Source organism: Erythrolamprus reginae, chromosome 2, assembly GCF_031021105.1.
Source record: "Erythrolamprus reginae isolate rEryReg1 chromosome 2, rEryReg1.hap1, whole genome shotgun sequence".
NCBI classification, from domain to species: Eukaryota; Metazoa; Chordata; class Lepidosauria; order Squamata; family Dipsadidae; genus Erythrolamprus; species Erythrolamprus reginae.
In genome coordinates, this window is record NC_091951.1 from 116,394,778 (window position 1) to 116,420,924 (window position 26,147).

General features: G+C 39.6%; 1 protein-coding gene across 5 annotated transcripts in view; it reads left to right on the forward strand.

Annotated features, from left to right (window-relative positions):
* FSTL4 (follistatin like 4) overlaps positions 1 to 26,147 on the forward strand; it is a 513,621-nt gene that overhangs the window by 19,925 nt on the left and 467,549 nt on the right. For 4 of the 5 annotated variants that reach the window (XM_070739267.1, XM_070739268.1, XM_070739270.1 and 1 more), the window contains 2 exons: positions 5,629 to 5,764; positions 20,711 to 20,741. The exons of the other annotated variant lie outside the window; for it this stretch is intronic. In XM_070739267.1, coding sequence (XP_070595368.1) covers positions 5,639 to 5,764; positions 20,711 to 20,741 — 157 coding nt within the window. In that variant the 5' untranslated portion in view covers positions 5,629 to 5,638. The remainder of the gene's footprint in view (positions 1 to 5,628; positions 5,765 to 20,710; positions 20,742 to 26,147) is intronic. 5 annotated transcript variants of the gene reach the window in all.

Below are 26,147 nucleotides of genomic sequence, written 5' to 3' on the forward strand. Positions count from 1 at the left end.
TGGTTGCGGGAGACAAGGCGAAGCTTGGGGATGGAGCAGGAGCAGCTGCCTCCTCCTCCGCCCTGCACTTTGGCCACACTGGGACCGAGTAGGTCAAGGCTGGGCCCGTCGCCGTCAGCTCCAAGGGGCAAGCCCCCAGCATGGCGGCAGGGGAGGAGGCGAAGCTTGGGGACTGGCCTGGAGCAGCAGCAGCCACCATCTACTCTGCCCTGCGTTTTAGTCGCACTGGGGCTGAGTAGGCTGAGGCTGGGCCTGTCGCCCCTGGCTCCAAGGGGTAGCCCCCAGTGCAAGCAGTGGGGGAGGAGGCAAAGCCGGCTGCCTGGGAAAGTGCCGCGTTTGAAAAGCGCCACTTTTCTGGACGCAGGGCTTGCCGCCTCCCCCTTCCATCCCAGTGCAGGCTGAGCCCCCTGCCTTGCCCCCTTGCAACCTGCCCTCCCCACTCCCACCTCCTGACATCCAAGGCCCCTTTGTCTCCACCGGCTCTGCTCCTCATGCCCACCCTGCCCACCCACCAACCTCCATCCGGGAGCTGAAAGCCAGAAGCAGCAGCAACAGCAGCACTGCCGCCAGGGGAAGGAGCACCCGCTGCTGAGGAGGAGGTGGAGGAGGAAGCGTGAAATGCCACGGCGGCAGGCGGGAGTTGGGCTCCCCTCCACCCCCTCCTCTCTGCGCGGCCTTTGAAAAGCGTGTGCCAGGCTTAATTTTTAATGTGCTACAGCGCATGGTGCACCTTACAGAAAACATTGCTTATGCCTCCTGCTGCCGGATGGTGATTACCAGTGGGTGTGTCCAGTCAGATGGTACTGGAGTGGGACCAGAAACTTGAAAAGGCTGTGGGAGTTGGACACTCCCAGTGCTGACTTTACAAGGGATTTCCTACTCATTGCGTTCTGAGTTTCTGGACTCTTTGTAGAGATTAAAAGCTGAGTTTTGCCATGTTTGTGTGTCCCGGCTCCCTTTGTCCTACCATATTGGCTGAGAGTTGTCCTCTCCAATATTATAGTGAGGTTAGCAGAATAAGTTAATTTTTTCAAATTTTTGGCAAACAAAAGACATATTAGCTGAGTCCCTATGCTCAGTAAATATAAGAAAATAAGTTGACACTTTTGTTTTTGAGTGACTAAAGTGAAACAATAGTCCTTCCGACACAAATGATTAAGCCTTAAAAATGACCTTTGAGAAGTCAATCTGACATGAAACAGAATGAATCTGTGTTCATTAGACTAGCAGTTCCAGTGACCCCTAAAACATTCATCACTTCAACCAAGCCAAAATGTAGTTACTTCTTAGAAAAATGCCTATCCCAATTCTGTAAATTCCTTCCCAATATGCAGTCCTATCTGAAACCAAGGAACTGGAACCTGTCTACTGTTCTGAGACGAAATTTCTGATTATTTTTTAATGGGCTGGATTCTAGAGATCATTATTCCTTTATTTTAATGGCAACTTTCCAATGTGGTAAGAAATTACAGTGAAAAATGAGTACATAACTATAAGATGATTTTCAAAAACAAAGTGACGATTCTGAAAGGAAGGTGGTGATGGAAAATGTCATTCATTCTGATCTTACGTATTACTGACAGTGTGATTATTTCAACAGATGTTATTTGAAAGATTCAGCTTATTAATGAAGCATTTGAATTTCAGTCTTGTTGTAGAACATTCTCACAGTTCAAAATGCTGACAGTTGAACACTTCACTTTATTCCTCAAAAAAGTGTTAGCATCCAAATTATCTGAAGATTAATGCATTCTAAATATTAAAAATTTAATTATCTTTTAAAACACCAAATTTGTGTGCCTGTAACATGTGATTATGACATGTACCTCTTGTTCTTCAGTGTTTATGTTTGCTCTTAGAATCATTAGAATTGATAGCCTACCCTTTTATTATATAGCCTATGCTGTTTGTCGATATGTGTGCCAAAAATAAAATGATTCTAAGAAAAATAGTGATAAAAGGAGACTGACACATGATACATATATATCCCATTCTATTTACTCTTGTAAGAGGCTAAAATATTTCAATTATGATTTTAAAATTATGCATATTTTCTACTCAGTTAAAATGAAGCACCAACTTAGTTTTGGTGTTTTTTCCCCAAGAGGTAATTCAAATAAATAATTTTTGAACTCTGGGTTCAGTTCTGTTTGTTGCTGTATCTGAAACAAAGTTCCTATGATTAAATGTAATCTGTAGTCTATTCATAAGTACCATATTTTTTGGTGTATAAGACACACTAGTGTATAAGACGCACCTAGATTTTAGAGGGGGAAAAGGCAAAAAGTTTTCTGAACCAAATGGTGTAGTGTTATATTGTTTAATAAAATACCAGTGTAGCAGAATACTTTTTACAACCATGTATACTTTTTAAAACCATGTACACTTTTTACAAACTTCAAACTTGACAGATTCAATTCCCAGAATTCCTCCACCAGTCATGCTAGCTCAGAAATGGGAATTGAAGTCCACAAGCCTTAAACTTGCCAGGTTTGAAAACCCTTGCACTCCTAACCTCTAACTCCGGTGTCCTCAAACTTGACAGCTTTAAGACTTGTGGACTTCAATTCCCAGAATTCCTCCACCAGTCATGCTAGCTCAGAAATGGAAAATGAAGTCCACAAGCCTTAAACTTGCTAGATTTGAAGACTCTTGCACTCCTAACCCCTAACTCAAGCAAACAAACAAACTAGGACAATTCATTTTGTTAGTTGTTCCTTTAGTCACAGAAATTCCTAGTGATAGAATCATTTACAATTACAGTTCCCTGCTGAGGTTGCCTTATTACTACTATACCATAAGGTTTTCAAAGACCCCTCTCTTGACTACTCCAATTTTCCCAAATGAATTACATGGAAATACAGTGTTCCCTCGATTTCCATGGGGGATGCGTTCTGAGACCGCCCGCGAAAGTCGACTTTCCGTGAAGTAGAGGTGCGGAAGTAAATATACCATTTTTAGCTATGGACAACACTTTAAACCCCTAAATTACCATTTCCCATTCCCTTAACAACCATTTACTAACCATTATTACTGGTACTCACCATTGAATAAGACACTTAGTGATCCTGATATTTATAAACATAATTATTTATTAACAATAATTATTTTTTTGTTATTTATTTGCAAAAATTATTAGTTTGGCGATGACATATGACGTCATCGGGTGGGAAAAACCATGGTATAGGAATAAAACCACGAAGTATTTTTAAATTAATATTTTTTGAAAAATTGTGGTATAGGCTATTCGCGAAGTTTGAACCCGCGAAAATCGAGGGAACACTGTATATGGTGATGAATGATAAACCTGAAATATTCCTTAAAAGGAGTTTTTCTAGAGCAAGGGTCTCCAACCTTGGCAACTTTTAAGAGTTGTGGACTACAACTCCCAGAGTTCCTCAGCCACCTTTGCTGGCTTAAAGTTGCCAAGGTTGGAGACTCCTGTTTTAGAGCGCTAAAGATTCAGCTAAACACCAGGAAGTTATAAACTGGGAACACATCTTATCCCCCCACCCTTTATCTATTCTTATCTATTTGCATCTTTCCCCTCTGCTGCCTTTCCATGCTGGGAGTGGGGGCAGTGTGTGGGGGGAGGAAAGGTGGGCGTGACTAACCTACCAAGGGAGAGAGATGCCGAGGAGAGCAGCATAGCAGCTCGGCACTTGCAAATCTTTTCCCTGGTCTTGAATCAACCTCATTTGCTGTAGCAACCTCAAATGCCTCAAAAAGAGTTGCAAGTGCCGAGCTGCATCTTGGGGGGAAGCAACTACAGTACCCACCTCCGTTGGATCAGGCAAGCATTTTATTTCCCCAAAGTTTTTCTTTCTTGCCCCTCTTAGAAAACGTTTTCATGTGGGAGGAAAAGTGAGCTACACACACACACACACACACACACACCGCTTGCCAAGGTTGGAAAAAGTTGCCAGAGGGGGTGTGTGTGTGTGTGCGTGTAGCTCACTTTTCCTCCCACATGAAAAAGTTTCCCAAAAAGGGCAAGAAAGTGGGGAGGGGGATGGAGGGTTGCAGAGAAATAATGGCTCCCCTCCCCACCCCAAAACTTTGGGGAAATAAAACGGGACACAGCCCCAGGGGTCCAGAGATCCCAGGCCGATCTGGCAGGTAAAGGGAGAGTAGCCTGTGGCTATGGCCACAGCTCCTCCTCTTCCTTCTCCCCCTCTTCCTCCTCCAGCACCACCCTGTCTCTTTCCCTCTCTGGGTGAAGTAAGCCGTCTCGTTCTACCTGTTCGTGCCAGAGAAGCTCAGTCATCCGAAAAGGCAGCTTCTGGGCTAGAGGGCTGTGTGCCAAGGCTGCTCCTGAGGGGGGCATTGTCTTCCAGCCTTGCGTGCGGATCCTGAGCTTCCAAGGCGGGCATCTGAACTGGGGGGGTGCCGGCAGGTGGGTCGAGGCCCGCGGCAGCGGCTTCAGAGAAGCAGGCAGGCATCCCCTCAATGCATCCAGCCGGTGGAGGAGCCTATGGGGCGGCTTCGATTATCTGGTGGGACGGGGCTCAGCTCCATCAGCCCCCACCCCAATCTCCTACCTTCGTAGCGCCTTTGGGAGGGTGCAGCGGTCAGGGAAGGCACTCCGAGCACAGGGCGCCAGATCCAAAATGCCCGAGCTGAGGCAGCTTTGGTCAGAGCACCTTTGCCGACCTCTGTGCCCTCCCAAAGGTGCCCCCGAAATGGGAGATTGGGGTGGGGGCTGATGGGGCGGATGATCGAAGCCACCTGGTGGGCTCCTCCACCAACTGGATCTATTGAAGGGGCACCCCTCCCGCTTCTCTGAAGCTGCTGCCATGCACCCCACTCATCCCCAGGGCCAAGCCGTTGGCCTCCAGCTGAGGACTGTCAGGTGGCCTCGGGGACAGCTGCCCCCGCTGCTGACCGCCGCCCAATGTTCAGTGTATAAGACACCCATTTTTTGAAACACCTTTTTGAAATAAAAAGGTGCGTCTTATAGACCCAAAAATATGGTATATCTAGATATGCCATCTCTGCTGAAGAAGGGAAGAAAAACAAAGGTATAGAACTCTAAGGATTACTAGATTATGTTTTTTGAACTGGACTTTGGTTTGCATATATAATTAAATATCTCTGTACTGAAATCTGTTTCACTAATCACAACTGTGCTGAACTCACCTACTATTGTGCATAAACTTTAAAGTATGGCTTGTGGCAAGATTGGTCAATCTTCAACCCTAGTTGCAAGAAATATCTGAACCACTTCTCTCCCACTCCTGGAGTTCTCTATATTAATGTTTATATTAGGAATGGTGCAACTTTCCATCTTCCTGCATTATTAAAAAAAAGTTTTCTGTGTCCCTACCAAAAGTTTAACATTGTTTCATAAATAATCATACCCAAGAAAGCCAAGAAAGGTGGTGGTAGAGTAGCCTTCTCCACTTCTCTAGTTTGGCCCCACTCTGCAGTAGTGCTAAGCCAGCTGGGGCCACAATGCTTGATTCTCTCCATCCCCATTGCAATCTGAAATGCTCACCTACTGGTTTAATTGTTTGATATGATGTATAAGCATAATCAAATGTGTTTAATTCAATAAGCAATAGAATTATTAACAAACAAATCAGCAGCCATTAATTCTTCATGAAAATGCTTTCTTATTTCCTTTAGAATTAGAGCAATGAAATCAAGGAGCATCTGGTTATTCCCCCTATTGCTTGAAGTTTTTATATCAGTGGCTTGTGGATGGATGGAATCCAACTGGAACGGACAATTTTATTCTGATTCTGGGAAGTTAATGCAAGAGGTAAGATAAAATTTAAAATTTACATATTTTTTGGTGTTGTGCTTCATTCTTCTCAGTGTACATTTTCCCCTTGAAATTGAGATTTTAAAAACTATAAGAATTTTAATAATGTCAAAATTATCAGCAATAATTGAAAACCTGAGCTTCTATATTTTTCAAAAACAAGCTTCCATATTTTTAAACACAAAAGATCAGATTTGTATTGTACGTGCTTTTTATTTTATTCTTTATTCCTGTAGAGGTTGCTGAGCTGTAGCACATAGTCAGTATGGTCAATGGTGAGGTATGCAGAAAACTGTAGTTTACCAAAATCTCTATCAGAGCTGTAAGAAATTAAGTGGAGCTTACACAGTCTTGGCCTTTATTTTACCAATCATAAATACATAAGGAAATGTGTTCCCCAAAATTGCAAAGTCTGGTTCTTGATTTTAAAAAATGACATTACATTTCCCATGTCTAACTCAGGAAACAATCCTAATACTGTACAGTGTATTCTAATTTTTGGTCAAGGATTGATTTTCGTACCTTTAAAAAAGGAAACCCAGATCCATAGATTCTCCAACTATAAATTTCGATTTTAGTAGTAGCGATGAACTGAGTTGGGAAATAATAAAATTCCATTAAGTGTGCTGTTATACAGTTTGGTGTAGTTTTCTCTTCTGCCCACTCAAGTATACAGGGTATATATGTATGTCCAATTCACATGTGATCCTTTAAAATTATAATGTCTTTGTTGTTAATTTTTGCTAGGAAATAGCTTGTTGGGATAATGACTGCATTTATTGTACATAAATATAATACAGCTGCTGAATTAAATTCTCTGAATAAAAGGCCAGCAGCTATTTGCCCCCATTTTCCATTATATGTATGCACACACTAATATACTAATGAATTGTTTAAATATTAGTGAAGGCTTTTCCAAGCTGAGAATAAGTAAGACCAAGAAGTTTGAACATGTTAAACTTAATTTTTAAAATCCAGATTATGGAAGGAAAACATCATATTTTTCCTCTCCTAACTGTCCAGGATTCAAGACTAGACATCCAGATTAGGTCCCAGCTCTGAAACACATGCTTTATTCCATTATGTTCTTACCAATTATTTATGCTTATTTTTTTTTAAAATGCTTAACAGATAACATATTGCAAAATTAGTCCTTTCAACACTAATAGGCAGAGAGAAAGAAAAGTTCTCCACCCTCTCTTTTGTGCTTAGGTAGCAACACGCTGTGATCTAAAGAGTCAAAAGAACTACATAGGGCTGATGGCTTAATTAGTCTAAGATGACTGTGTTATCTTTCTCATTTAACAGAATAGATTAATGTATTACTTATGAATCTACTCCTAATAGCAGTAATAATACTACGGTAGCTATAGCAGCTACATACATTGGTATAATATTTTAAATTCTGTGCCTTGTGAAGGTAAAGGTCTCCCCATTAACAACCTGACATTTGAAAAAGAACAATGTGACTTGAATGAAATCAGTTGCTGAAATGCCGCAGTAAATGATTTAGCTATAGCTTTTCATATGAAAATTTTATAGAAATATTTATCCACTTGAACTTCTTCTGCAACCCTCAAGTTATTATCCAAATTACTTGTTTTGGGTTGATAAAGAGAGATACACTAAGCATGGATGCACTAGTCCTCACACTTAACCATTTGATAAGTGTGAAGTGTATGAAAAATTGTAGCTCAAACTCAGACTGCGGGAACTGGGCATGGATAGCCTAGAGAAAAGGAGGGCCAGAGCAGACATGATAGCAGTCTACAGGTATATGAGGGGTTGCCACAGAGAGGAGGTGATCACTTTATTCTCCAGGGCACCAGAGGGACGGACGAGGAACAACGCCTGGAAAATGACCAAGGAGAGATTCAACCTGGAAATAAGGAAGAACTTCCTGACGGTCAGAACGATCAGCCAGTGGAACAACCTACCAGCGGACGTTGTGAACTCCAATACTCTGGGCATTTTTAAGAGGAAATTGGACTGCCATTGGCTGGGATGCTACAGAGTTCCTGCTTAGGCAGGGGGTTGGACTTGATGACCCGCATAGTCCCTTCCAACTCTAACAATAAATAAATAAAATAAAAATGACCAATTTTATATTGCTATAGAGTGCCTCCCCAAACCCAGTCAAATTCTTGTCAATTGTAGGTAACTAGCAAATGCCATCTAAATCAGATTTCTCCAATCAGTGTAGAATTTCTAGTCTATGTGATTAATACTTTAGAAATATTAATCACATAGACTAGAAATTCTACATGGAGAAAATTAAGTTAGAGATTTCTCTTTAACATACTATATATATGCTTTTTATTTACATCGGAATTTACCTTTATTTTTAACTGAGGCATTCTTGGAGCATATTATAGAAATAAATAAATCCTTAACTACCAGGTTTACAACTCAAAAGAGTGGAAAAGAAGGTGAGAATAGAGACTTAGAAAAAAAAGGGAAACAAGGCTCTTTTTTAAAAAATAAAATGAGCAGTACAACTGCTCAGGGAGAGAAGGAAACATTCTTTCAGCAGTACTTAAAATAATCCTGCTTCCCTTTTTGTCTGCTTTAATCTCATTATGGTTAATGGATGCCAGTATTCTGGAAAGCTGAAGCAATCCAGGCTGCTATTGATCTGATTTTAGCCTTGTGCTTGATATTTACTTCTTCACAGTAAGAGTTGTAGAATGATGCCCACATTAAAGGAAAACTTAATGTGCAAACTGGTGAAGGGGAGAGCAGTCTTCAAGATGGGTTTCATTTTGAGTGAGGGGAAAATTGCTGAGTTAATGTGTAATGAGAAATGTTTTAACTGTCAAAAATGGCCTGGCTTTTATGTATCGAGAAGGCAAAACTGGTAGGTTCATATATCTGCCTAATGGCCAACAATGAAGAGACATGAACCACCACGGCACACAATGATGTGAATGAGATAGTCTTTTGGCATCACATGGTTGGATTTTGTTATGAACAAAGACATTTCAAAAGCCTTCAAAGGACTTCCAGACAAAATGAGAGAAGTGAGGCTGTGGTGGTATGGACATGTGGCCAGAGCTGATGTGGAATCCATCACGAGGTGCCGAGGCAGGTATTCAGCCCAGATGTCCAGCAGCCTCAAGGATGACCGAAAAAACCATGAATGGATTTTCTGCACAACTGCATATGAGCCATAAGCATATGCTCTGCCAATACTGCAGACCACATAAAGTGGCGGGCGAAATACAAAACTGTGGACCCAGTGATATGATGGGAATAACACAAAGAACAAGAAGAACAACAACAACAAGAAGATACATCTCATTAATTTAAAAAACTAGACAAACAGGTTGTGTATGAATTAGGGTGCTTAAATTGATTCTTATGTGCTGGTTCTCCATTAAATCTACCTAAAGTCTCCACTACTATTACTACTAGTTTTTTCTCATCATTCCTATCACCCATTTTCTCCAACCTTTGACTGTATGTCTGTAACTTGTTACTTGTATCTTTAAGATTAGTATTAATATTGTTTCCTCGTTGCTTATTTGAACCCTCCTATGGCAATCATTAAGTGTTGTACCTCATGATTCTTGACAAATGTATCTTTTTCTTTTATGTACACTGAGAGCATATCTGGGCCCTCAACAGTTAGAATTCAGGCCCAGCTACAGCATGGAAACTTGTTTGGTAGCATTGATGGATGATCTCTGATGGTTTATCCCCTGTCCTGGTGCTCCTTGACCTCTCAATGGCTTTCAATACCATTAACCATAGTATCCTTCTGCGCCGACTGGAAGAGCTGGGAGTGGGAAGCACTGTTTTACGGTGGTTCTCCTTCTACCTTTCTGGTCAGCTACAGTCGGTGTTAGCAGGGGATCAGAGGTCGACTCCTAGGTCCCTCCCTTGTGGGGTTCCTCGGGGATCAGTCCTCTCCCCCCTGCTGTTTAATATCTACATGAAACCACTGGATGAGATCATCCAAAGGCATGACGTGAGTTACCATCAGTATGCTGATGATACTCAGCCATACATCTCCACCCCATGTCCACTCAGTGAAGCAGTGGAAGTGATGTGCCAGTGTCTGGAGGCTGTTAGGGTCTGGATGAATGTTAACAGACTGAGACTCAACCCTGACAAGATGGAGTGGCTGTGGGTTCTGCCTCCCAAGAACATGTCCATCATGTTCTTGGGAGGCAGAACCCACAGCCCACAACCCACAGTCCATCTCTCTGTCCATTGCTCAGGGGTGCACAACTGGGACATCCTCCTTGATCCACAGCTAACTTTGGACACATCATCTTTCAGCTGTGGTGAGGGGGGGCGTTTGCCCAGGTTCACCTGATGCACCAGTTGCGACCCTATTTGGACAGGATGTCTCTGCTCATAGTTGCTCATGCCCTTATCACCTTGAGGTTTGATAACTGCAATACTCTCTAGATGGGGCTACCTCTGAAGAGTATTCAGAAACTTGAAATCATGTAAAATGCAGCCGCAAGAGTGGTCATGGGCCTCCCTATTTCTCCAACATTCCACAGACTGCATTGGTTGCCAATTGGTTTCCGGACACAATTCAAAGTGTTGGCAATGACCTATAAATCCCTACATGGCATCGAGCCAGATTACTTGCAGGACCGCTTTCTGCTGTATAAGTCCCAGCGACCGATTAGGTCCCACAGAGTTGACCTTCTCCAGGTCCCCTCAGGCAGACAATGTCGCTTGGCAGGGCCTAGGGGAAGAGCTTTCTCTGTGTGGGGCCCAGCCCTTTGGAATCAGCTCCCCCTGGAGATTCACACTGCCTCCACCCTCCTTGCCTTCCGTAAGAGTCTTAAGACCCACCTATGTTGCCAGGCTTGGGGCAATTAGATCTCAGCCCCCTGGCCAACGAAATGAGATATATGTTGTATGATTGAACTGGTATGATTGTTTTTAAATATTGGGTTTTTAGATTGTATTTTTAAATTTATTAGATTTGCCATTGTACTGTATTGTTATATTATATGTTGTTAGCTGCCCCGAGTTCTCGGAGAAGGGTGGCATACACATCTAATTAATAAATTAATAAAATATGCACCAAAGACAAATTCCTTGTTTGTGCAATCACACTTGGCCAATAAATTATTCTATTCTATTCTATTTTAAATTTATTTCTGCAAGATATTTTGTAATATCAATAATAATAAATAGTCAAAGTGGTCAAAAAACATCTTGGGAATGGCAATAAATTAGTTTGGCAGAAAAAAATGTAGAAGGAGAAAGCAGAATATCTTTCCTGCATTTAATTGCTCAAAACTGACTTTTATTGTCTGGTGAAAGCAGTCATTAGGCTTTTGTTCCCTCTCATTGCTAGATAAGATCTAAGGGCTGAAAAATAAATCTCAAAGTCTTTATGTGTTAAAATTCAAATTTGTGTTGTTTTTCCCCAAAGTGGGATAGGATTTAGTTCCTGGTGTCTCTGTGGAACTGGAATTGGATTATACCTGTTTACAACTTATTTAGGCTAATCTTGAGGAGGATTTAAGTACTTTGTGCTACATAAGGTATGCAGATCAAACAAATGTAATTATTGGAGATAAACAAAGAACAAGTTGATTATCCTGTTAATTGTTGTAGAAAATCCTGATCCTTTTATTCATCCTGTTTTCTTTCTGTCAAAAAGAAAATATCTTCTATTTTGGTAAAAATGAAACAAGTGAAGAGTCTTTCTAGCCACACTTTTTAATGCATTTGTTATGTGTCTTGCTGGAGACTAGGATTATATCTGTTTCAAAAACGATCTGGAAGAAAGCTTTGGAATCAATGAGACAGGAAGACTTATTTAAAAAGTCACAATTTTTTTCAGGCTCATGCAGAAAACTGAAAGAAGACACGTTACTTAAAAGAAGTGTTGCACTTGCTCTCAGGAGTTCCAAAGTACTATTTCCAAATACATTTTGAAGCCTGCACCATCATAGAAACCAACTTTAGAACCAAATAAAATTGATAGATAATACAATGGATTTTATTTTGTAATGATTTTTGATTTTGGGAGAATAGGACTAATGTTTAAATTGTTTAAGTTAGAAAAAAGAAAGTAATATATATGTTTACTGATTAAAGAAGTAATTTATTAAGAGCTCCAGTGGCACAGTGGTTAAAGTGCAATATTGCAGGCAAACTGTCTCTAGAACCTGGAGTTTGACCCTGAACATAACTCAAGATTTACTCAGCATTCCATCTTCCCAAGGTTGGTAAAATGAGGATTGGGGGTGACATGCAAATAAGGCTGCTATATTGTAAACTACTCCAAGAATGCTGTAAAGTGCTATGCATTAATATATACTTTATGCCTAAATGTTATGCTTATTCAGTGTGGACATTCTGGAATACTGCCTATATCTGTGTCTTCCTAACCATCATTAATGTTAAAAAATAGTTTATCTTAAAATCTCTGCGATTATTTTTTTAAAGTTATGCCTCTTATCAAAATGGTTGTGAGGCTAGATTAGGCAAAGTTAGAAGCAAGTCCCCAAGGCTAGATTATTATGTTATAGTAACAGTGCACAGGTATGAGCTACATCTATTACCCAGAAATGAATGATAATTTCACATCCTGTCAGTTGACCCTTTGTAATACCTTATACAGTAATACATCATCTTATGAACTTAATTGGTTCCCGTAGGAGGTTTGTAAGGCGAAAAGCTCGTAAGACAAAATGTTTCCCATAGGAAACAATGTAAAATCAATTAATGCGTGCAAGAATACCCCCCCACAAAAACGGCGCTCCGCTGGGCGTCGCCACCCGGCTGTCACCTTTTGAAACAGCTGGGTGCTTGTCAGTGTTCTCCTGAATGCCGAACCCGGAAGTTCGACAAAAGTTCATGTTCGGGAGGCCGCCGAGAAGTCCTGCTGCCCAGCTATCGCCGTTTGAAACAGCCGGGGGGCTTCTCGGCGTTTCCCCGAACCCAAATGCCAAACCCGAACTTTTGCCAAACTTTCAGGTTCGGCATTCAGGAGACTGCTGAGAAGCCCCGCCGCCCGGCTGTCACCTTTTGAAACAGCCGGGGGGGGGGGGGCATCTCAGCGTTCTCCCGAACACCGAACCTGGAAGTTCGGCAAAAGTTCGGGTTCGGCGTTCGGGTTTGGGAGGACGCTGACAAGCCCTGCCGCCCAGCTGTCAACTTTGCAAAAGAGCTGCGGAGCTGTCGGCCAGTCGGGAGGCTCAAATGGAGGTGGGGAATCCCAATAGGGAATTCTATGGGCGGAACTTTGACGTCACGAAGACGTCCTCCCTGGAGTCCATGTTTCGGCCAGCCAGGAAGTATGTCTCCACTTACAACATATAAAGAAACAATATAAATATCGTAAATCCAATTCATTAACTAATTTATCTAAAAAAAACCAATAACATTAAAAGTCACTCATTCCCATTCAAACAGCAAACAAACGTTGCATTCATACATTCAATTCATGCAAACATGAATCGCTCATCTCTGTCTATCTGATAGAATTGATTAGAATCAAATCAAGGATAATGCCTCCTATACTCCACCTTCTCTAGGACAAAATTATCAGAAATTAAACTCAGGAATTTCCTGGAAAGACCATGCTTCTCAGAATCTGTCCTCAGAATCTGATGTTGCAGTAATGAAAGTTTTCTTTTGTTAATACTTCACAACCCCCTGAAACTGCAGATTGCTTTTTATTAGGAGACCAGTAGAACACGTCAACATCAGTATTATGTCTATTATTGTTTTCCTCTTCATTTTCAATTTTTTTTTTGCATTACTGAATAGTTCTACTATACAATTCAACTCCTTCTCCCCTCCTTATGCCTTTACAGTGGTACCTCGAGATACGAGTTTAATTCGTTCCGGACCTGGGCTCTTAAGTCGAGCAGCTCTTATCTCGAACGACCTTTCCCCATAGGAATTAATGTAAATAATTTTAATTGGTTCCAGCCCTCAAAAAACTCACAAAGTTAGTCTAAATTATGCAGAAAGACATGTTTTTAATGAAGAAATGTACATGTACATATAAATGAATAATGAAGTTTCTTTCACTTAACTTGTAAACTTTCTTAAACTTTTAAATTTACATATGTTCAACTTCTCTGCCACCCAATCCTGTAGGACAGAGGTCCCCAACCCTTTTTGCACCAGGGACCGGCTTTAAGCGATCAAGAGAGGAATGGGTGAATGAATGGACGGAGGGTGGGAAGGAAGGAAGGAAAGAGGGAAGGGACAGGAACAGAGGAAGGAAGCAAGGAAACTTATGAAAGGGGAGAGTAAGAGAGGAATGAGTGAAGGGAGGGAGGGAAGAAGGTGGGAAGGAGAAAGAAAAGAAGAAATAGAGGAATGGAAGGTAAAAGAGAGAAAGAAAAAGAGCAAGAAAGAAAGAAAGAAAGAAAGAAAGAAAGGAAGGAAGGGGGAAGGGACAGGAACAGAGGAAGGAAGCAAGGAAACTTATGAAAGGGGAGAGTAAGAGAGGAATGAGTGAAGGGAGGGAGGGAAGAAGGTGGGAAGGAGAAAGAAAAGAAGAAATAGAGGAAGGGAAGGTAAAAGAGAGAAAGAAAAAGAGCAAGAAAGCAAGAAAGCAAGAAAGAAAGAAAGAAAGGGGGAAGGGACAGGAACAGAGGAAGGAAGCAAGGAAACTTATGAAAGGGAAGAGTAAGAGAGGAATGAGTGAAGGGAGGGAGGGAGGGAAGAAGGTGGGAAGGAGAAAGAAAAGAAGAAATAGAGGAAGGGAAGGTAAAAGAGAGAAAGAAAAAGAGCAAGAAAGAAAGCTGCAAGCACCCCCCCGAGCCCCCCAGGCCGGCTGCAACCTTTTAAAACATGCGCGCCGCTTCGCAGCTGTCTCCTGAAGCCGAACGCGGAAGTTAGCGTTTGGCTTCAGGAGACAGCTCCTTGGCGCTTGTATCTCGAATTTGGGCTGTAAGTAGAACAGAAATATCTCTCCCCTCCCAGCTCTTATCTCGAGTTGCTCTTAAGTAGAGCAGCTCTTATGTCGGGGTTCCACTGTATTTCTAAATTTGCTTTATTTCAGTCATGGGAATAATTCTATCATATTTCTGTTTTTTCTATCAAATCTTATTATCATTTAGTTCTGAGGGTTAAAGCTCATATTTGTTTTCCAACCTCTGAGTTTTAATACTTAATTAGTTGATGGATGTGAACTTTATAGGTCAACCTTATTTCTGATTTTTCTTATGTCATTTAGGAGGTCCAATTTCATTGTCATGCCTACTTTCTGCAAGATATACATCTTTACTTGAATCCTTCATTTTTAAAAAATTGTACTTCTAACAAGATTCGGTTTACACACACACACATACACACACACACACACACACACACACACAAATTAACTTCATTGTGATTTGCCCTAACATTTTTTTTTGTTTTTATGAGTGAAATTCATCAAATCTAGACACCCCAGACTATGAAACCAGAAATTAAAGCTCTCCCCTTAACCTAATTCCCATTTATTCTCTTCTTGTGTCACTGACTCGGAGTATGAATGAGAATACCACCTAAATACTTACGGTCTTGAGTTTCCTTCCAGAATTTTCAAAGGCTTACAGTTGTCCTGCAGTATCACTTATCTTCACATGCATCAACAAGAAGGAAAAATTTACATTGGACATGACAGGTCTTATGTATACAATCATCCCCCTAGCAGAGAGCATGCATTTATTTCACTTGCTTATAATAACACTAACACTTTATGAAGTAAAATGTGTTTGAGAAGAATATGAGTGTAAAATATATCCACAAAAAATAAGGGAGCAATATAATATGTACATATGTATTTAAAAGAAAAAAATAAGATGTGTAATTGAAGTATGTATCAATAATCCTCAGTTAGCTTTTGGTAATTAAGCCCAAAATTTCTGTTGCTAAATGAGGCAGTTTTTAGAGTTTTGCCCCATTTTATGAACTTTTTATCACAATTTTGAAGTGAATCATGCAGTTATTAAGTGAATCTGAATTCCTCCCATTGACTTTGCTTGTTAAATTGTTAAGTCACTTTTTTCAGTGTTGTAACTTTGAGCAGTCACTAAATGAATGGTTTAAGTTGATCTGTGATTAAAGCAAAAAAGAGAGTCAAGATTAAAAGTGAGATGCACAAGATTGCAGAAATGTTTCGATGGGATTTTTGAAAAATGTGAATGTAATTAAAAAGAGTGATTAAATTATTTGGAATGAAAATGAAATGAGGGCATTCTAGAGCATTTTGGAGATTTGTATGGGAAATATGAGAGCCAGTTGGTTTAGTGGTTAAAGCATCAAACTAGAAACCAGGAGATCTAGTTTTCACATTAGTCACAATGGCAGCTGGGTGATCTTGGGCCACTCACTTTTTCTCAACTCTAGGAAGGAGGCAATGACAAATGACTTCTGAAGAAGAAAAAAAACCCTTACCAATAAAACTGCAGGAACTTGGAGAACGATTGAATGGAAGGGGGGGGGAAGGAATTATAATGATATTATAAAGGATGGAATTGAAATGAATGTCATAAATATTAATATCTAGGAAAACCTGATGACAGACATAATAAGTGCTGTAAGAATGCTGAAAAATGTGACAATGTGTGTAAAGACTAGAAAAATGCTATTATTGTTCCTCTATACAAAGAAAAAGATAGCTTGGGAATTCAGAGATTCAGGTTATTATATGTTTCCATGAAACTGTTTGGTAGCATTCTGATTGGAAAGATACCAAACAGTTTCATGCTGGGCAGGATCTGTGCAGACCAAATGTTTTTACTCTTTCAAAAGTTATTGTTAAATGTTTGAATATGAGAAAGTTTATTGTATATTCAAAAAGAAGTGTATGATAAAGTGGATGGGTTTAAATGATGGGATATTTTACATGAATACGGAGAGAGAGTGGTTATTAAATATAGAAAGAATGATACTAAATAGAAGTAAATCATGTGTGAGAATAAATGGAATGCTTAGTGAATGGTTCAACATTGAGCCCAACCAGAAGGATGTGTGACATCCACTTTAGTGGTGTATTTATTGACAACTGTGTAAGAAATGATTGTGGGGTTAGTAGATATGTTTTTGTTGGGTATATGTGAATATGTTTAGATTTTTATATGCAGACAATAAAGTATTGCTGGCTGAAAGCCTGAATGATTTGCACAGTATGTTTTATTGTATAATGCAAATGGGAATATAGATCCAAAAATCAATAGGTCAAAAACCAAGGTAGTTCTGTTTGAGATGGAAAATGGAGTAAATGAGCAGAAGATAGATTAATAGATAGAAAACAGAGAGAGAGAGAGAGATTTTAAAATGTGGATATTGTTGGAAAGTAGCAAGCAATTGTTGTATAGAATGAATGGCAAAAAGCAAAATGGCAAAAGGAAAGTGGCTGGAATATAAGAATATGGTTCTCCGTAGTTTGTTTTGAAAGCTAAAGCTGCCTATGTCAACTTTCAATAAGTTGAAATGGAAATGATGTACTTAAGCAATCTGTATCATAAAAAGAGAGATAGGGTCAAGAATGAATTGGTCAAAAATGAGTGTGAATTGCTTAGAAAAGTGAATAACCAATACGGGTAGCCCTCAACATACATCTATAATTGGGTTTAGAATTAAAAGCTTCAAAAAAAGGTCATAAGTAGCTCGGGGGAGCTCTCATCAGTCTGAGTGGTGGTTTAGTGACTGGTTAATTTGAGGATTATCTATATGGAATAAGTATTCCATTGATTCAGAGAGAATGAATGAGAATCTAATCAAAAGAGTCAAGAGAAATGGAGTGTAGGTTCCACAACAGAAACTAGTGAAAGCTGTCATTGAATAAAGTTGACAAGTCCTCAAAAGAGATGAGCTGTACAAAAAGAGAGGTAAGTGTCATTGCATGAATGTAGTGGAAGCAATGATATTTTGCAAGGATAGAAAGATATGGAGACATATAGTGAATGGCATCAATGTAAACTAGATTTAATTAGATTCTTCCCCTCTGTCTTTATTTGATTCATTATAAAACAGAGCAACGTTTCTTGCTCTGAAAAAGAATAGTGCAATGGTGTGTGTGTGTATGTCTCTTTCCTGGGCTATCACAATATCATCTTTTGAAAGCAACTGGGATCCTTTCCTTTGTGAAATGCTGTCATTTTTTTCCTTTAGTTTTTGCAACCTTCCTATGGCTATTCATTTTTTGCTTTACATAAATTAATCTGAAGCTGAACGTCCTTCTTTAATTGATTTAATATGCTGATTATCCAGGTCATCTACACAGGGGTGGGTTCGGGATCTGTTTGCTGCTGGTTCGCAAAATCCAAGATGGCGGTGCCCATGGATGCACTGACAGAACCAGCTCTGTGACATCATTGCTAAACAATGTCATTTAGCAATGCTAAATGCAAAAAAACAGTTAGAACTGGTAGAAACCCACCTCTGATCTGCACCTACTCTCTTTACTTTTCTATATTTGATACTAATAATTCATAGTCTTGAAAATAAAGGGAAGGTTGCAGACTGGACGGTAGTTGTTAAGTACGGCTGGGTCCAGGGAAGGCTTCTTGAGGAGGGAGCGCATGAGTGCCTCCTTGTAGGGAGCTGGGAAGGACTCTGCCCTCAAAGAAGCGTTGACAATCTCCTGGACCCAGCTCCATATCACCTGCCTGCTTGCTGAAACCAGCCAGGAGGGTCCAGTAAAGAGGTGGTGGAACTCACAGCTCCAATGGCCTTGTCCACTTCATCAGGTGTCACCAGGTCAAGCTCCTCCCAGACAGGTGGATAAAGATGAGCCACAGTCACCTCAACTGACTTATTGTCAGTTGACACTGCTGTCCAATTGGAGTGAAGGTCTGTCCAAATCTGAGTGATTTTATCAGCAAAAACTTATCAAAATCCTCGGCACTACCTTGCAAGGGCTCCCCAACTCCCCTCTGATCAAGAAGGGAGGGGTTACCCTAAATAGGGCGGCCAGGTGAGATTCCACTGATGCAATCAAGGTGGCATGATATGCACATCTTGCCACCTTGAGTGCCACTTTGTAAGTCTTAATATGAGCTTTTATTAGTGTTCGATCAGACTTAGTTTACTTTTCCTCCACCGCTTCTAGACGTCTCTTCTGGCGTTTCAACACCCGGAGTTCCTCGGTAAACCAAGGAGCTCTCCGGGGCCTAGTGCTACAGAGAGGTCACAATGGTGCAATCCTGTCAAGAGCCCCCTCTGCAGCCTTATTCCAGGCCTCAGCAAGGGACGCTGCCGAACTGTGAATAAGTGAATCTGATAGAACCCCAAGCACCCTCTAAAAACCCTCTGGGTCCATCAGGCATCTGGGGTGGAACCACCTAGTAGGTTCCACCTCCCTGCGGGGGCAGATTGGAGCCTTGAATTTAAGCTGTAGCAGAAAATGTATATAATGTAATGCAATGCAATGCAATGCAATGCAATATAATATAATATACCTGAGAAATGCCATCTATTCAAATAGTTGAAATGTCAGGTATCTTTAATGCTAAGAGGTATATATTCTTCCCTGAAAAAATGTATTCTTTTCATTGATATTTTTCATAAAGTATGAAACTTAACGTAAACCGCTCTAAACTCAACTGCAGAAAATCTTACTTCAGAAACAGAGTGATCAGTCTGGCTGAGAGCCAGACTATTTATGGGACTGCCTCTTGCCACATACTTCCCAGAGACGTATAAGAGCACACCGAGTTGGCCTCCTCCAGGTCCCATCAACTAAGCAATGCAGGTTGGTGAGACCTTGGGGAAGAGCCTTCTCTGTTGCCGCCCCAGTTCTATGGAATCAATCCCCCCCCCGACACCCGTACTGCTCCCACCATATTGGCCTTCCCGTAAGCCATGAAGACCTGGCTTTGCTGGCAGGCCTGGGGGCCATGAATTAACAACTATAACGGCCAAATTGTATGAATGGAAGGTATGCAGGTTGACTGGTTAGTTTAATTGTGGTTTTAAATTAGGTTTTATAGTCAGACTGTACATTAGACTTCTTTTTATTGTTTTGTATTTTGTATTGTTGTAAGCCGCCCTGAGCCCTTCAGAATTGGGCAGCATAGAAGTTGATTAAATAAAATAAATAAAAATAATAAATACCTGGAATGCACTCCCTGACACAATGCTTTCTTCTCCAAATCCCAAAAACTTCAACCTTAGACTATCTATAGTCGACCTAACCCCATTCCTAAGAGGGCATGCATAGGCGCATCATTGTGTCTACTGTCCCTGTCTTACTGTCCTACTGTCCTAATTTTCCTGTACCTACTTTACTTATGTTTATATTGAGATTCAACTACTGCAATGTTCCCTACATGGGGCTACCTCTGAAAAGTGTTCGGAAACCTCAGATAGTACAAAATGTGGCCTTTCTTTGAGTTTTCTCCAACCACACCCATCAGGACCCCTCAGGAGAGGTATCCCCTGTGTTCCTTTTATTAAAGTTTATCATCTGGCACAGGAGTATCATACTCGGAGTATCACATCATCATTTGATGTATTGTAACTTTTTCCTCCTTCGCTAAACCTGGAGTGGGTGTAGCCAGCGCATAACACATCTGGTTCACAGGCTCCAAGTTTGACACTCCTAATCTAGCAGAACCCAGGAAGTGTCTTCTATTGTTGCACCAGTCCTTTGAGATTAGATGGCACCTATCTAATTGCTTGATCACATAGCACCTATCTAATTATTCTCCCAGTATAAGAGATAAGAGCTTGGATGATCCTGTGAAATGTTAATTTATTCCTTGCTTTCCTTCCATTGTTTTTAAACTTTCTGTTGTGTATCTATTTTCATTTTCCTTTCTTTATATTGTTATTTTTATCTATGCCTACTGCCCAGCCACTTTAATAAAATGGGCAGCCATCTAAATCAAATTATATAAGTAATATTAATATGTACTAATTATACATTTTAATTACAAATGTATTTTTAGAGAATTGTCAAAAATTACCCACGTTTTTAAGCAGAATATAATATGTATATAATTTTCTTTGTAGGAATCAAGAAGGGGTGAAGTCACAAGAAAAGGTAAGCAAATACAAATTGTTTTTATTCTTAAGTTCCATCAGGTACATAGTTCTTCAATGTGAGTAAACTTAATTTGTTCTTAATTGAAAAGATACATTGTGGAAAAAAATGAGTTATTTGAGTGTTTAATTATTGTTAGACAATGTATATATATATTTAAAAAGGTTGAAATGGAAATGTTTCCATGATGTTTGATTTCTTTGTATGCCTTTGTAGTATGCAGTAAATTTAGAACTTTGTTGTAAAAATCTTTAGGGTCTCTTGAAGACTAACATAATTGTAGTAGGTTTTTAAATTACTGATAAAAAGACATTCTTTTCAAAGTGCAGCTCAAAAACTATACAGTGTTGTGTGACTAATAAATCTTTCTTTAAAGAATCTTTATTGCGGTATTTCTTCACAATATTGTAATATTTCTTTAAAATATCATGTTTTGATGAGCTGCCATATTAATATAAGTGTAGTTCATTTAGCAATGGACATCATAATAGATAATCATATAAATTCTGAATAATAAATAAATAGTCCAATCCTAGTCATTGGGGATAGATATTCTTAAATTGTAGTTAGAGCAGATTTGGATAGAAAGATTGGACTAGTGTAAATAACTAGTAGGTGTAGTTTAATTGCATAGTTAAGATACTGTATAAGAAAATACTTCATATCTCGGTCACAACCAAGATATTTTAAGTTGGTTTTACTTCATTTTATTTTAACCATTTGCTTCACTTAAATTTTAGAGTGAAGGAAGCAAGTGAAACTAGTCTAGTGTACAGCAGCTGCTTGATTTTTTCTGTCAACTGCCTCTTGAGTTAAAGCCAAAAGGTTATTGGCAAAATGTCAAGACTGTTGTGTGATTGGGTTTTGATTGATGACTGTCTAAGAATGTGGAAAGAGTCTTGACGTGCTAAAAAACAGAAGCCACCCCCCCTTTTTCCCTATTCAATGTGCTTTTCTTTTCCTACAAACAAGAAGTTGCAGTTGGTGAACTGAGAGTCTGTTATGGGGTAAGAGGAGACATAGTATTTTGAATTTCCTTTGTACAGAAGTATAGTCCTTTAATATCAGTTGGCAATGGTCAGATGCTAGTTGAAAATCAGCAGAGAACTTAAAGTTGACTTTTCAGTTGTCTTTAACAGATGTTCTTGTCAGGTTACAGGTTATGTCTATGTTTTTTTAGCAATACTTGGTTTTCGGGATCAGGATAGCCCATTCTGTCCTTATTTGTGTCCAGAAGCACCTTCAAAGGTCTTCCTGCATACATGTTGAAGGACATCATAAGCATCATAGCATATATAAGATGGATTGTTTTTCTCTACATTCATACAGAGAATATCCTTTACAGTGGTACCTCTACTTACAAACTTAATTTGTTCCCTGACCAGGTTCTTAAGTAGAAAAGTTTGTAAAAAGAAGCAATTTTTCCCATAGGAATCAATGTAAAAGCAAATAATGTGTGCAATAGGAGAAACCACAGGGAGGGTAGATGCCCTGTTTCCTCCCAGGAGATTCCTAGAGAGGACCCATGGAGGCTTCGCCCCACCTTTTTTGGCCCTGTTTCCTCCCACGAGGTTTCCTCCCATTAAATCTTTCTTAGGAAACTAGCATTGAACAATGGCTGATACAATGATGTTTTACAGCTGAGCCTCTGGCATTCTTGAACTGCCTAATCTATCTCATTAGATTTCTTTATTAAATGGATTACTACTATATCCAGTTTTGTTTGCATAGCATTTTGAATTAAACTGCTTATTTATTTATTTATTGGATTTATATGCCGCCCCTCTCCATGGTCTCGGGGTGGCTTACAACAGTTCAATAAAAATACAATATATAAAATACTTCTGAATCCAATTAACAAAACAATTTATTTAAAATAATTTTTTAAAAGCTAAGCATTTAAAAATCAATCATTCAAAAAACATTATACAACATCCTACACATTCACTGGCCTAATGACCCCAAGGCTAATGGCATAAATACATTTTCAGATTCTTACAAAAGGCGAGGAGGGTGGGGGCAGTGCGAATCTCTGGGAGGAGCTGATTCCAGAGGACCAGGGCCCCCACAGAGAAGGCTCTTCCCCTAGGACCCGCCAGGTGACATTTTCTAGTTGACAGGACCTGGAGAAGGCCTAACCAGATGCTGGGATTCGTGTGGCAGAAGGTGGTCCCGCAAGTAATCTGGTACCATGCTTATACATTGCTTATACATTGCTTATGCATTGCTTATACATTGCTTATAATAGAAAGGTTCCATCTTGGGGGGAAAAATCACATTATTTTCCAGTTCTTGTGAGACATACTAGCAAAGAAGTGAAAAATAAAAAGTTATTATTGTTGTTGATTAATTTCAAAGAAATTTTCCAGCCTCTTATTAGAATGCTTTACTGTGCAGGATAAAAACAAATTTTCAATAACGGAAAGCCAGCTTGATTCAACAGTTAAAACCTCAGGTTAGAATTCTGGTTCTACCTTAGACACAAACTCAGCTGAGTTAACCTTAGCCTGCCCTAGGAGGCAGACAATAGAAAATCATTTTTCCTATTGAAAATCTTGCCAAGAAAACTGTAGACATATACGGGTAGTCTCCAGGATATCAATTCAACAGTACACATAAACACACACTACACATACAAATTATTCATTAATAATAACATTTTAATATGATACTCTCATTATTGAAAGTCTGAAATAGTACACATAGTTATGTGTTCATGCCTTCAGTATTGAATTAAAAAAACGAATTAAAAAGTAGCAGAAATACAGGCATCCCAAAGGTGCTTTTTCAAGACCCAATTGGATTTTCTGTTTTTTTCTTTGAAGACATTTTGCTTCTCATCCAAGAATCTTCTACAGTTCTGCAGGCTGTGGGGTGGGCTGGCGGGCTGGAGGCAGTGCGGTCGGCCGGGGGATGGGGCGGTGGGCCCAGGGGGCAGCACGGTGGGGTGGCTCTTACCTTATTTTGCCTGTCATGAGTGACCAGCAGCTCTTGTCTCCAATTTCTGGGGGGTTTTGCTTCTGCTCATGCGTGGAATAAAAAATCCCCGGAAATCACACGTGCGCGCATCTTTGCATGATATTTGGCTTCTGCGCATGCACAGAAGCTGAATCACGCACTGAGCAGGGTGTGCATTAAAGGCGCACTCGACGTACCCATAGGGGTGCTAAAATTGGTAGCCTGCCCATGCCTTAAAGTATTATGAGAAGGTACACTTTCATGTCTCTAGGATCATCCTTCATAAATTTCTGTCAGTTTTTTTTGTAAAAATAAAATTATTATTCTGACATGAATGTTTACAAAAAAAGATGTTTCTTACCAATTCTTGAAAGCACTGGTGTTATACAGGTGTGGTACTTTGCCATTCTGCACGCTGAGCTATGCTCTTGGATTTCTCCCACCTGCGTTCACTTTACGTAAAGTGTGAGCAGTAACTCCTGAACAATTTATTGTGAAAGTACATGATGATGTGAAAAGAAGCTATCATACCTATTTATATGCAATAAAAAAGTACTTATCCACTCATGTAATATACAAACAATAATAATTGATGAGACCAACGGCTCCCACAAACAATAGTTTGCTATTTCAGACACTTTTTTGTATTGGAAAATATAAAAAATCTAAAGCAGTGTTAAATATTATTTGGAAAAAAAACCCTAAGAATCAGAATAAAATTATTTAAAACCAGCAGCAACTTCAGATGACTATCTATAGTGGCTAACTATGCCTCTTTGGTTCTACGTTCTTTGTAAAGTAATCCCAGCATCCAAAAAATTAATTGTGAAAATACCGATTGTGAGCAAACAATAATTTCAGAGTAGGCAGCTATAAATAATGCTGTCTTTCAGCACTGAATTTTGATGATAAATACTAGCAAGGAACCAGTTTGTCTCTCCACCCCCATTCTTCGCATTTGCAGTTGTAAGTCATATTTTGCTACATTGTGTTTGCTTTCATCAATCACTTTTTCCCAATACAATCTGTCAAAGTAAGCACTTTTGAATTGTAGGCAGCAACACAAACAGTAGCTGTGAAGAAATTCTTCAGTACCAGTCTGAACTTTGCCTCTCTGTAATCAGAAAGTGTTTGAAGATTTACAAGCAGTGGCACTGAAGTCAAGATTGGTAAATATATGGCTGATCACAGATAATATCCTAGGGAATTTGCTAAAAAGATCAGGAGATATATGTTATATTAGTAGACTTGGGTCACTTGTCTGCCCCTCAACTCTTCCTATGGCAATATCCTATCTAAAGTATGCTGCATTTAACAACAACAAAATAAATTGACTTACAACAGTTTGTTTAATGATTGTTCAAAGTTAAAACTGCACTGAAAAAAGTGATTTATGACCATTTTTTACATTTACTGCTGCAGCATTCTCATGGCCCTGTAATTAAGATTTGAATGTTTGACAACTGATTTATATTTCTGATTGTTGCGGTGTCCCAGGGTCATGTGACCACCTTTTGCGACCACTTAACAAACAAACTTCCGCCAACCTAGCAGTTCGAAAGCATGTAAAAATGCAAGTAGAAAAAATAGGGAACACCTTGGTGGGAAGGTAACATTGTTCTGTGTGTGTTCTGCATTTAGTCTATGAGCCATATGACCACAGACACTTCTTCGGACAGTGCTGGCTCTTCAGCTTTGAAATGGAGATGAGCACAGCCCCCTAGAGTTGGGAATGACTAGCACCTATGTGTGAGTGAAACACTTACCTTTAACAAGCAAAGTCAATGGGGAAGCCGAATTCACTTAACAACAGTATTATTAATTTAACAACTGCATTGATTTACTGAACAAATATGGCAAGAAAGGTCATAAAATGGGTGAAATTCACTTAACAATTGTCTCACTTAGCTGCAGAAATTTGGGGGTCAATTGTGGTTGTAAATTGAGGATTATCTTTACTTCATTTTTATATACACTGTTCAAAAAAATAAAGGGAACACTTAAAAAACAGAATATAACTTCAAGTAAATCAAACATCTGTGAAATCAAACTATCCACTTAGGAAGCAACACTGATTGACAGTCAATTTCACATGCTGTTCTGAAAATGGAATAGTTGCTATAATGAAATATTCAATGAGAATATTTCATTCATTCAGACCTAGGATGTGTTATTTGAGTGTTCCCTTTATTTTTTTGAGCAGTATATTTTCATACCTAATGCTTAATTAAAATGTGGCACGTTTTTGGTTTAGCAGTTACAAATCAAGTCACTTTTGTATATAAACCATGACTTATTATTGTTCAGTCACTAAGTCATGTCCAATTCTTCACAACCCATAGACCATAGCATGGCAAGCTGCTCCCCATCCTCCACTGCGTCCTGGAGTCTGCTCAGACTCGTATCCACTGCCATCGATGCCACAATCTAACCATCTCATCCTCTGTT